Source organism: Cnephaeus nilssonii, assembly GCF_951640355.1.
Source record: "Cnephaeus nilssonii genome assembly, chromosome: 4".
Lineage (NCBI taxonomy): Eukaryota > Metazoa > Chordata > Mammalia > Chiroptera > Vespertilionidae > Cnephaeus > Cnephaeus nilssonii.
In genome coordinates, this window is record NC_137075.1 from 44,510,553 (window position 1) to 44,523,297 (window position 12,745).

At 41.7% G+C, this 12,745-nt stretch overlaps 1 protein-coding gene and 1 pseudogene across 2 annotated transcripts in view; one reads left to right on the forward strand and one right to left on the reverse strand.

Moving 5' to 3' along the window:
- Window positions 1-12,745, reverse strand: part of LOC307097903 (ribosomal RNA processing protein 36 homolog) — a 415,062-nt pseudogene that overhangs the window by 243,128 nt on the left and 159,189 nt on the right. The gene's annotated exons all lie outside the window — the stretch shown is intronic.
- Window positions 1-12,745, forward strand: part of RTF1 (RTF1 homolog, Paf1/RNA polymerase II complex component) — a gene marked incomplete at its 5' end in the record, with an annotated part of 70,526 nt that overhangs the window by 55,481 nt on the left and 2,300 nt on the right. Inside the window, 11 exons of the mRNA XM_079769075.1 lie at window positions 5,557-5,692; window positions 6,171-6,348; window positions 6,828-6,910; window positions 8,246-8,333; window positions 8,431-8,538; window positions 9,383-9,460; window positions 9,960-10,081; window positions 10,270-10,327; window positions 11,124-11,201; window positions 11,628-11,723; window positions 12,537-12,648. Of these exons, the coding sequence (XP_079625201.1) occupies window positions 5,557-5,692; window positions 6,171-6,348; window positions 6,828-6,910; window positions 8,246-8,333; window positions 8,431-8,538; window positions 9,383-9,460; window positions 9,960-10,081; window positions 10,270-10,327; window positions 11,124-11,201; window positions 11,628-11,723; window positions 12,537-12,648 (1,137 nt within the window). The remainder of the gene's footprint in view (window positions 1-5,556; window positions 5,693-6,170; window positions 6,349-6,827; window positions 6,911-8,245; window positions 8,334-8,430; window positions 8,539-9,382; window positions 9,461-9,959; window positions 10,082-10,269; window positions 10,328-11,123; window positions 11,202-11,627; window positions 11,724-12,536; window positions 12,649-12,745) is intronic.

The window sequence follows — 12,745 nt, forward strand, 5'->3', positions numbered from 1 at the left end:
ATGTGTATGTGTGTGTGTGTGTGTGTGTGTGTGTGTGTGTGTGTGAGTGTGTGTGTGTGTGTGTGTGTGTGTGTGTGTGTGTATACACATACACATATATTTTTTTTAAGAAATAATTTTTATTTTTATTGATTACAGAGAGGGAATTGAACTGGCAACCTTTCAGATGACACCCAACCAACTGAACCACACTGGCTAGGGCAACCTTTGCTTCTTTTGTTGTTTTTCTTGATTTTAGAAAGAGAGGAAAAGAGAAGGAGAGAGAGAAGCATTGATGGGTTGCTTCCCATATGAAACCTGACCAGGGATTGAACCCACAACCCGGGTATGTTCCCTGACTGGGATTTGAACTGGTGACCTTTCAGTGCAAGGGATGATGCTCAACCAGCTGGGCCATACTATCCAGGGCATTATAGGCTTTATTTTAAAGTCTATTTTCTGTGGTATTAGTATTGCTACATCAGCTTGCTTGTTTGTTTCCATTTTCAAGAAATAACTTTTCCATCCCTTTTCTTTCAGTCTGTGACTTCTTCTTTATATACTTAGTTATAGGACTTATCTTTAGCTAAATTTCAGGTGGTTGTGGTAGGATGCAAATACCACATTTACTTGGTCACCATCTTGTCTCTGAATTTCTTTTTTGTTTTTTAAGGATAAAACTTATCAGGAGCCTCATACTGAATAAGTTCATTTAAAAATTTGGATGCCAAGATTTTTTATTTTTTTATAACAACTTTATGAACTATAATTAATGTACTACCCTAAGAATTTATTTAAAGTATACAAGGCAGTGGCTTTTAGTATATTCACAAAGCTGTGCAGTAAAACTCAATGGATTTTAGAATATTTTTTTACCCTAAAAAGAAACCCCCTTACTAGTAGCCGTCACCTTCCAGATCTATCATCCCCCAGCATTAATCAACTTGCTAGTTCTATAGATTTGCCTGTTCTAAACATGTCATAGAAATTGAATCACACAATATATGGTCTTTTGTGTCTGATTTTTTTCACTTAGCATAATGTTTTCTAGGTTCATCCATGTGGTAGTATATGTCAATACTTCTTCCTCTTTATGTCTGAACAATATTCCATTGTATGGATAAAAACATTTTATTTATCCATTGACCTCTTGATGGATATTTGGGTTGTTTCTACAAAAACTATTATAAATAATTCTTCTATGAACATTGTGTATAAGTTGTTGAATAGACCCATGTTTTTAATTACTCTTAGGTATGTAGTACTTAGGAATGGAATTGGGTGTTTTTTGTGTGTGTTTTTTTTCTCCTTTTGAGAGAAACATCAATTTGTTGTTTCACTTATTTATTTTTAAAATATTGTTTTATTTACTTCAGAAAGGAAAGGAGAGGGAAAGAGAGATAGAAACATCAATAATGAGAAAGAATCATTGTTCGGCTGCCTCCTACACACCCCACACTGGAGCCTGCAACCCAGGCATGTGCCCTGACCGGGAATCGAACCGTGACCTCCTGGTTCATAGGCTGATGCTCAACCACTGGACTGCGCTGGCCAGGTTCCACTTATTAATACATTCATTGGTTGATTGTTGTATGTGCCCTGATCAGGGATCAAACCCACAACCTTGGCATATTGAGACAATGCTCTAACCAACTGAGCTACCCAGCTAGAGCAAGAGTGGAATTGTTGAAACATATGGTAAATTTGTGTTTGACCTTTTGAGAAACTGCCAGAATGTTTTCCAAAGTGGCTTTACCATTTTGTATTCCCACCAGCAATGTATGAGGGTATCACTTTTTCCATATCCTCACCAACACTTGTTGTTGTCTTTTTGATAGTAGCCATTCTAGTGGATATGAAATGTGATTGTTATTTGCATTTCTCTAATGATTAGTGATGTTGAGCATCTTTTCATGTGCTTATTGACCATTTGGATAACTTCTTTGATGAAGTTATATCTATTATATCTTTTGCTCGTTTTTAATCAACTTCTTTGTTGTTGTTGAGTTGTATGTGTTTTTTATATTTTTTGACTATTAATCCCTTATTAAATACAGCCAAACCTCATTTTTTGAACAATTCGGTTGTCAACCAGTTTATTTTCAAACTGACAACCCTTTCAAGCTGATACCTGAGAATGACCAAAAGTGTCTCTCAGGCAACAGCGATAATGCTTTTATTGCTGGTGAAATCAATGTCAAGGATTAGCACAATTTTAAAACATAAAAAGGCCATCAAGAGTGCTAATGTTGCCCAGCTGGTGTGGCTCAGTTGTTGAGCATTGACCTATGAACCAGGAGGTCAAGGTTGTATTCCCAGTCAGGGCATATGCCCAAGTTGTGACTCACTCCCCATGCAGGAGGCAGCCGATCAATGATTCTCATCATTGATGTTTCTTTTGCTTTCTTTTTTTAAAAAATATATATATTATTTATTTTCTTACAGAGAGGGAGGGAGAGGGATAGAGTTAAGAAACATCAATGAGAGAGAAACATTGATCAGCTGCCTCCTGCACACCTCCTACTGGGGATGCGCCCGCAACCAAGGTATATGCCCTTGACCGGAATCGAACCTGGGACCCTTCAGTCCACAGACTGACGCTCTATCCACTGAACTAAACCAGCTAGGGCTTATTGATATTTCTATCTCTCCCTCTTCCTTGCTTTCTGAAATCAATAAAAAATATTTTTAAAAAATCAACAGAATCATTCTGTTAAAAAATTTTTTTAAAGAAAAAAGAGTGCTAATGTTGCTAAGTGTGTGAAAGAAACAGTGATCACAGACAATGAAAGAGGTAGAAAAACTTGCTGATTTGGATAAACGAAAAGCAATTAGCCAGTGACAGCTATTTCAGAGGCAGTGATATATGAACAAGCAAAGATGCTGCATGCTGACCTGAAAGACATCCCTGGCTTGAACACTAAAAGTGATTCGTTTAAGGCTAGTAGGGGGTGGTTCGGTAAATTTAATAAAAAACCTGTTTATTTATAGATTAAACAATACATTAGACATGTATTGTATATAAGAAAGGTTAAAACAGCCGAAACCGGTTTGGCTCAGTGGATAGAGCGTCGGCCTGTGGACTGAAAGGTCCTGGGTTCGATTCCGGTCAAGGGCATGTACCTTGGTTGCGGGCACATCCCCAGTGGGGGGTGTGCAGGAGGCAGCTCATCGATGTTTCTCTCTCATCGATGTTTCTAACTCTATCCTTCTCCCTTCCTCTCTGTAAAAAATCAATAAAATGTATTTTTTTAAAATGCTATTATTTTTTTTAAAAAAACAGAAAGGTTAAAACAGGGAATCATTTGGGGATCTGGAATGGATTAATTCAATGTACATTACTTATAATTGGGAAAAATGATTGTCTTCCACAAATCGCTTCTTGAACAGCCTTCCAGAATGAATTAAGTTCGAGAACCGAGGTTCCACTGTATATGATTTTCACATATGTCTTTCCCATTTGGTCTTTTTTGTTGTTGTTGCTGTTAATCCTCACCAAATATATATATATATTTCCCATTAATTTTTAGAGAGGAGGGGGAGAGAAAGAGAGAGAAAATTAGAGGGACACATCAATTGGCTGCCTCCTGCACTTGCCCCTACAGGGGCTAGGGAATCTGCAACTAAGGTACATGCCCTTGACCGGAATCGAACCTGGGACCCTTCAGTCCACAAACTGACGCTCTATCCACTGAACTAAACCAGGAATCGAACCCACAACCCTTCCCGCCACAGGCCAACGCACTAACCACTGAGCAACCGGCCAGGATGGTCTTTTCACTTTTGATAGTGTTGTTTGATTCATGGAAGCTTTTAATTTTGATGGAAGTACAATTTTTAACTTAATGTTTTCTTTTGTTGTCTCTGCTTTTGTTATCATATCCAAGAAATTGTTATCCAGTGTCATGAAACTTTTCCCCTAAGGTTTCTTTTAAGAATTTTATAGTTTTATTTCTTACATTTAGGTCTATGATCCATTTTGAGTTAGTTTTTATATACAATTGTAAGGTAAGGGCCCAACTTCTTTGTTTGTGGGGTGTTTTTACATGTGGGATATCTAATTTTTCTAGCACCAATTTTTTTTTAAGACTGTTGTTTCCCCATTGAATGGTCTTGACACCCTTCTCGAAAATTATTTGACCAGCCGAAACCGGTTTGGCTCAGTGGATAGAGCGTCGGCCTGCGGACTCAAGGGTCCCAGGTTCGATTCCGGTCAAGGGCATGTATCTTGGTTGCGGGCACATCCCCAGTAGGGGGTGTGCAGGAGGCAGCTGATCGGTGTTTCTCTCTCATCGATGTTTCTGACTCTCTATCCCTCTTTCTTCCTCTCTGTAAAACATCAATAAAATATATTTAACAACAACAACAAAAAATTATTTGACCATATATGTAAGGGTTTACTTCTGGGCTTTCTATTCTACTGGTCTATATGTCTGTCTTTTTAATAGCTATATTTTAAAGTCGCTTGTTATAGTTCCTTTTTGTGTGGTTGTGTCATCAAATGAATACTTTGCTTCATTTTGCTTGTGATGTATAGAGATGACTTTTTATTATTTTGTTTTATAAAATACAACGTTCCAAAGTCAAATCTACTAAATAAGGTATATTCAGAAAAGTTTAGCACTATACCTTTCTATTTCACTCTTTTCTACTTCCCATAATACATAACCACTTAGAAAATTTTTTTTCTTTCCTTTTTCCCCCTAAACAAAAGGACACAGATTCACCTACTGTCTTAGATTAATGGTAGCACTCCATACATACTTTTCTCTACCTTGCTTTTTCACTTTACTGTATATCCTAGAAATCACTTCTTATATTTTATGTCGAGCAGCAGTTGATAAATTACCTTTTTGTAAGTAATATTTTATTGGAATACAGTGATGCCCGTTTGTGTCATAATTATCTGTAGCTGCTTTCTATCTAAGTTTTATTCAAAGATTCTCTGAAGTAATCATACAATTTTCCCCCCTCTTTCCTGACCGTCATCAGGTATCTTAAGTGCAATAAAAAACAATTGTCCATACAATTGGTGACCCTTTTTGCCCACTTAGAAGCAGTATCCCAGACCTTTTTGTGTCTACTGAGGCTTGACATTTAGTGCCTAAATGATTTTAACTCTCATGTTTAATTCATTTCATTTTTTGTTGTTGTTTTTGTTTGTTTTCCTGTTTGTTTGTTTTATTAATCTTCACCCAAGGATATTTTCCAATTGATTTTTTTAAAGAAAATGGAAGGGAGGAGGAAAGACAGAGAAAACCACTGATGTGAGAGAGACACATCAACTGGTTGCCTCCTGCACCCGCTCCGACCAGGGCTGGGGATCGAGCCTGCAATCGAGGTACATGCCCTTGACTGTATTCGAACCTGTGACCCTCAGTCTGCAGGCTGATGCTCCACCCACTGAGCCAAACTGTCCAGGGCCTCACTTCTTCATGTATCCAAATCATCACAATCCAGTCCCAAGCAGATGGAGCTATCAAGTCATTTTCAATGTGTTAGTTCTTTTCCAAAGATGAAGAATGTTCCAGTTTCTTACTGAGAGAATCTAAGTAAACATTTTCCCTTTCTTTTTAGCTGAGCTCCTCGCCAAAAAACAGCCATTAAAAACCAGTGAGGTGTACTCTGATGATGAGGAAGAGGAAGAGGATGACAAATCCAGTGAAAAGTCAGACCGCTCATCCCGAACATCGTCCTCTGATGAAGAAGAAGAGTAAGCTTGTGTACATTTTGGTCTGGTAGTTAGGACAGGTGGGTTCTTTGAGGAGAAGCTTATTGTAGTTTCCAAGATCTCCCTGTTTGGTCTCTGAATATTGTTTGGTCCAGTACCCTGAATTTCGGAGCTGAGTTCCCAGGACATTAGCCAAGACATATCTTCCTGCCTTTGGCTCTTGGCCTGAAGCCCTCAACATTTCATTTGGGCTCAGTAGGTAGGAACTGACTTCATGTCGCCCCCATTTTGGCCAGATGCTTCCATTTGTTTTCTTACTCTAATAGGTTATCTGGGAAGGTGGCAGTCTTATCAACACAGTTCACACAACTGGTTAAGAACAGGATTCTATTACCACTCTTTCCTGTCGGTTCATTTTTTTCTTCTACTGCCTTAATCACATGTACTTTGATTTCATTAAGTTTCATCTGGATCAGTTTGTATGATGAACACTTTTCCCAGTGCCCTTTGTTCCTCACAGGAAAGAAGAGATCCCTCCAAAATCACAACCAGTGTCCTTACCCGAAGAACTGAATCGGGTTCGATTATCACGGCATAAGCTGGAACGTTGGTGTCACATGCCCTTCTTTGCTAAAACTGTCACAGGATGTTTTGTACGGATTGGCATTGGAAACCACAACAGCAAACCAGTTTACCGGGTTGGTGTTTCTTTCCTTGGACAATTATCCATGTTTTAAATATAATTACTCTCTAGGAGATACTGCATAAATCTGTCACTCTTCTAGTCCCATTTGTTCTGGGTTGTATGGATTTAACATATCTTACCCTGGAAAGGTTGGCAGTGGGAACTGACCTCCATGATCTTCACATTTGATTGATAAAACTGACCTCTGAAATCCCAAGTGCCTCCCCCAGTAAGGTAGGGTTAAGTTGGAGGGGAAGCTTCTCAAGAGCCCCACAGGCTAACGGCCTCCCCCCCTGGTGCTTGCTTACTCTGCACACAGGGCTCCTGGTGTTTGGCCATCAGTTCTAACCCTGAGAAAGGTGCCAGGACTTTCAGCTGTGGACTCCTCTCAGTGCAGGGTCACTCGTCTGCAGTCGGTAAATAGAGCCAAAGAGAGAGTGGTGTGAGAGCTCTGACTCTGTTTTTGAATATTGTCTCTGTCCTTTCTCTTAGGTTGCTGAGATCACGGGTGTTGTGGAAACCGCCAAGGTTTACCAGCTTGGTGGCACCAGAACAAACAAAGGGCTACAGCTACGGTAGGAGGGATGTTTCTGTGTGGCCACTTCTGCTCCCATTGCAAACAGGCACTGCCTGTGTGGGTTGTTATTCTTTCCCAATGTGATGGTTTTCTGGGACTTTATTATGCTGTTGCCTGGAGAGAAAGTAGGATATCTGTCTCTCTCCTAGGGGAGATCAGAGATATGAAGTAGTGGGACATATAGAAGTAAAGAGTCAGGTTGTAAGACCCCCTCCTCCCAGAGCCCTACAAGCATTTCCTGAGCATGGTCAGGAGGCTTGCTTTCTGGACCTGGCTCTGGCACTAACTACCCTGATCTTTGACAAGTCAGGTCACCTTTCTGGACTTCGTTTCCTCTTCGTTAACATGGTATTTACCGAATGTCTGCTATGTGCCATTGTCCTGAGTATCAAGATAGCAGTGACAACAAAATACACACACAAATCCCGGCCCTCTTGGCTCCTGAAGATTCTAAAGCCCCACATTGGTCTAGAAGTAGTTTGCCAGGACCACTGCAAATAGCAGGTGACAGACATTGCTCTCCCGTGGCCTACCTTGCTCTCTATGGGCCCTCCCCATTCCTTCTCCTATCCCCATTATCTCCTTGGTCTGTTTGAAAAGAACCAATTGGGGAGGGCAGCGGCCATGATGTGCAGCAAGTGACTGTCTCTAGGAGAATGGCACTGACTCACTTAACTTTGTCAGCACAGGGGTCAGTAGAAAGATAGTGTTCTTCCTCTCTAGGGAGTAGTTTCCTTGTCATTCAGATATGTACATGGTATTTCATATTCTGGAGGCCAGTTGACTGTGATACATTTTATTATAAATGGACTTTTGAAGTACCAGGCCAAGTCCATAGCTTTCTTTTTTTAAATTTATTTTTAATTTTTATTTATTTCAGAGAGGAAGGGAGAGGGGGAGAGAGAGAGAGAAACATCAGTGATGAGAGAGAATCCTTGATCAACTGCCTCCTGCATGCCCCCTACTGGGGATCAAGCCTGCAACCCAGGCATGTGCCCTGACTTAGAATCAAACCAAACACCTCCTAGTTCATAGGTCAACACTCAACCACTGAGGCACGCCAGCTGGGCTGATTCTGAATCTTGGCTGCACATTAGAACAACCTGGGAGGCTTTGTTTGTTTGTTAATTTCAGTGCCTGGTTCCTACTCCTAGAGATTCTTATTCAGTTTATCTACAAAGGTGCTTTGACACTGGAATTTTTATAAATCTTGATGATGCTAAAGCATAGCCAGGATTGAGAACCACAGAAATAGATGGTACACAGTCCGGTAGGGTTGCTTTGCTGGTACTTGTCAACATATTCTTGGAGATGCTGTCCTTTTTTTATGTAGGCATGGCAATGACCAACGGGTATTCCGCCTAGAGTTTGTCTCAAACCAAGAATTCACTGAAAGCGAATTCATGAAGTGGAAAGAAGCGGTAAGTGGGCAGACAACACCTAGCTGTTCTGAAAACGGTTACAGCGTTTCTTTCCAAAATCACTTATTATATAACTTTTTATCATGTTTTGGTCCAGATGTTCTCTGCTGGCATGCAGTTGCCAACCCTAGATGAAATCAATAAGAAGGAATTATCTATTAAAGAAGCTCTTAATTATAAATTCAATGATCAAGACATTGAAGAGGTAAGAAAACTGGTACTTCAGAGCCTAGAGGTTCATCAAGAACCAGTGTTAGAGAAGAGCATGACTTTCCCCTCTTACATCTTTTTTTTTTTTTTTTTTAATCCTCACCCAAGGATATTTTTCCATTGATTTTTACAGAGAGTGGAAGAGAGAGGGAAAGACAGAAATATTGATGTAAGAGAAACACATCAATTGGTTGCCTCCTGCATGCGCCCCAATGAGGGCCCGGGCTGGGGAGGAGTCTGCAACTGAGGTACATGCCTTTGACTGGAATCCAACCTGGGACCCTTCAGTCTGCAGGCCAACGCTCTGTCCACTGAGCCAAACTGGCTAGGGCAGCCTTCCTCACATCTTGGTGTTTTTAGCTGTGCTGTTATTGCATGAGGATGAGGGAATGCTGATATTGCTCTCTTACTGTTTATAGCTTATCAGAGTTTTTTCTATACATTCTCATTTGAAGTCATAGATTATAGAAGTGTGTTCAGGGTTCAGGAATCTGTATTCTGCTAGGGTTGGTCCTTCAAGAGTTTTTTTTTTCTCCAAAATATTTTGGTAAAATTCTTTGATCTCTGTTCTCTTGGACAGTGGCTAGCCTTACAATACCTGGCCTCTGGCTGCTGCTGTTTATTGGTGCATGTTCCTTCAGACTGTCCCAGAAGAATCTCCGTGACCCCGGAAGCAGCATAGTACCCCTTGGAAGGAACTCGCTCTCTCTGGGGCACGACACTGCTGTAGGAAGAGCAGCCCCCTTTTAACTAGCTGCTTGCCTCCAAAGTGGGCTCACTTAGCCTCTCCACAAATAGTTTAGGAATACCTCACTGCTGGTATCTCCTCTCTGGTACAGATCGTAAAAGAAAAAGAAAGGTTCAGGAAAGCTCCACCTAACTATGCCATGAAGAAGACTCAGCTGCTAAAGGAAAAGGTAAGGACTTGCTCTCAAACCTCTTTCCCTGTCCTCTAAGGACACGTGAGAATCAAACTTGTTCACTCTGGCGAGTAAGCAGGGGCAGGATTTTTCTTTCTATAAATTGAAATTGATCTTGCTTCTTTTCTTCTTACTTTCTAATCACTTCAGTTTCATGTATGATCAGATAAACCCTAGGGCAGCATCAGTCAGGGTCTGAACAGATGAATTGTATTGCCGCGCCCAGCTGCAGTAGGTGCTTTTCCATTCTTCACATCAGGATAGGGTGAGCCTTGTTGGAGTGAGTTAGACATGTAGGGTCTGAGTTCTTGCATTAATGGTACCAGAGGCCCAAAGCCAGGTAGCTATATGGGAATGTGTTACTACTATAAGTTTTAAGTATTATTTCACATCTCCTGTCATTTGTTCATATCGTAAGATAGCTTACTTGTGCTGGAAGTCAGGGGACACGTGATACAAATTATAGCCAAAATCACACACTTTCCTCATTGTGCAGGCCATGGCTGAGGACCTGGGGGATCAGGACAAGGCCAAACAAATCCAAGACCAGCTGAATGAGCTGGAGGAGCGGGCAGAGGCCCTGGACCGCCAGCGGACCAAGAACATATCTGCTATTAGGTGTGTTACAGAGTCGTTTTGATTGGGTTCCTATCCTTGGTCCACATCCTTGCCACAGTGATCAGGCGAGCCTATGGCCTTGTACATGCTGTGCTGCACTGGCTCCTCATCTCTCTTGAGGTCAAAACTCAATGGTTCCCTTCCTTGCTTCACAGCCCACTGACTCATTCCTCTTCTTCACCCCCTAGTTACATCAACCAGCGGAACCGGGAATGGAATATTGTGGAGTCTGAGAAGGCCCTTGTGGTGAGTAAGAACTTTATCTGGATCACTGAACATAATTTCAGTTAGTAAAATGATATGAAATACTCTTTACATCTGGCTTGAGTTTATTTTTTAAATTATTGAAATAATGTGTTCAGTTAACACATATGTGCTCTGTACGTATGTATACATACACCCATTCAGTTTATCCTATATAATAAAAGGCTACTATGCAAAACGACTGGTTGCTATGATGCGCACTGAGCACTAGGGGGCAGACACTCAATGCAGGACCTGCCCCCAGTGGTCAGTGTGCTCTCACAGGGGGAGCCCAGCTCAGCCAGAAGCCAGGCTCATGGCTAGTGAGCACAGCAGTGGTGGCGGGAGCCTCTCCCACCTCCTGGGCAGCACTAAGGATGTCCGACTGCTGGCTTAGGCCTGCTCCCCAGCCTAAGCCAGCAGTTGGACATCCCCCAAGAGCTCCCAGACTGTAAGAGGGCACAGGACAGGCTGAGGGGACCCCCCCCCCACCACCACCCAAGTGCACGAATTTCGTGCATAGGGCCTCTAGTTAATTTATAATGAAAAGCAACAGTCTTATGCTCTGTCTTACCCCTCCCCATCCTTAGATTCTTCCACAGCTATTTGTTTTTTCTGTTTCCAGTTTTGTTCCTTAGGTGGTTGTCCCCATATCTACTTTGGTATTCTTGAGAGGAAAAGAGGGATAGACAGCTTTGACTTTTTTCAGGCCCTTGCAAAGACTGTTACTTATATGTGGGCTCATGATGAGAGGAGGGGAAAGGAGATATAGTTCTGTAATACATGCTTTCTGTTTCAGGCTGAAAGTCACAACATGAAAAACCAACAGATGGATCCCTTTACCAGACGACAATGCAAACCTACCATCGTTTCTAATGTGAGTGCCTAAAGAGAACATTTTTACTCAGGACCTACATTCTGGGACATAAAATGGGTTCCATTAGGAGATTAATAAAGAAGTTAAAAATAATGTTGTCTTAGTGGGATTTGCTCAAACTCTTGGGTCTGGATACTTCCCTTTTTATCTTGCTATAGGACAAACAGGTGGTAAAAGCCTGGCATAGGTTTATAGAAACCTGTGGACTAAACCACCCTGTGCCACAGACATTAGAAATGTGTAGGCTGGGTCAGCCATCTAGACCTGGCTAGACTGGGCGTGGCTTCAAAGCCTTTTGCTGCCTTGAGGAAAACCCCACTAAGCTGCTGGTGGAACCCTGTGATGCCTGTGATGTTAATGGTGGTAGATAGGAAAGAATCTCAGTAGGACTGTCTGAATGTTGAATAATCTTATTTCCTCTCTCAGTCCAGAGACCCAGCTGTTCAAGCTGCCATCTTGGCCCAGCTGAATGCAAAATATGGTTCTGGAGTGTTACCAGATGCTCCAAAGGAAATGAGCAAGGTAAGTGCAGCACTACCTCCCCTGTGCCGGTGGAGCGAGGCTGCTGGCCTGGACACCAAGCAGGACCTTGCCTAGGCGGTCGCAACCCACAGGTTGAGAACCACTGCTGTAGAGCCTAAGACCATCAGAAAACACAGATATTTACATTACAGTTCATTAACAGTAGCAAAATTATAGTTACGAAGTAGCAACGAAAATAATTTTATGGTTGGGGGTCATCACAACATGAGGAACTGTATTAAAGGGTCGCGTCATTAGAAAGGTTGAGAACCACTGTCTTAAGGCCTTCACTGCAGCTTTAGGCAACTGACATCTAGTCCTCTGACCCACATTTTCTCTTAGGTACAATGGGTATAATACTCTATACCCTGCCTACCTCACAGGAAAATTAGAAGGAGCAAATGACATATAAGGATCAGACAATGATGAAAGTGAAAGCTCTTTGAAAACTAAAAATCTAAACTGAGGAACTGCCCGAAAGAGAACTACTTTTCTGCCTAAGTTAGATCTTTTCCTGTGGAGCCCAAACTGCCAGGAATTCCTGAAATCTTGGGTCAGAAGGTTGGCTTGTCTTAAGCCTATCTTTCTACCCTCACACCACAGGCCTGAGCCTGCCCTCTCCTCTTTGCTTTTAAGCTTCAGAAAAGAAACCTCTTTGTCTGTGGCCTCCTTCCTGTCCTCTGAGAAAAGGAATCGGAAAAGAGCCTTAGTAGGAAGATCTAATAAACTTGAGCAAGAGCTTTTTCCATTAATTCTGCTTGAAGTCCACTTACATTTATGCTTTTCTAATTAGTTTTCCTCTTCACATTGCAGGGTCAGGGAAAGGATAAAGATTTGAATTCTAAGTCAGCCAGTGACCTCTCAGAAGACTTGTTCAAAGTACATGATTTCGATGTGAAGATTGATTTACAAGTTCCCAGCTCAGGTACGTGAGGGTGGGAGTGGTAATGGCCAAGGACCAGATAGCTCCATGGCCCTCTCGGCCTGCAAGGCAGCCTGATATAGGGAAGAAATGGGGGTTC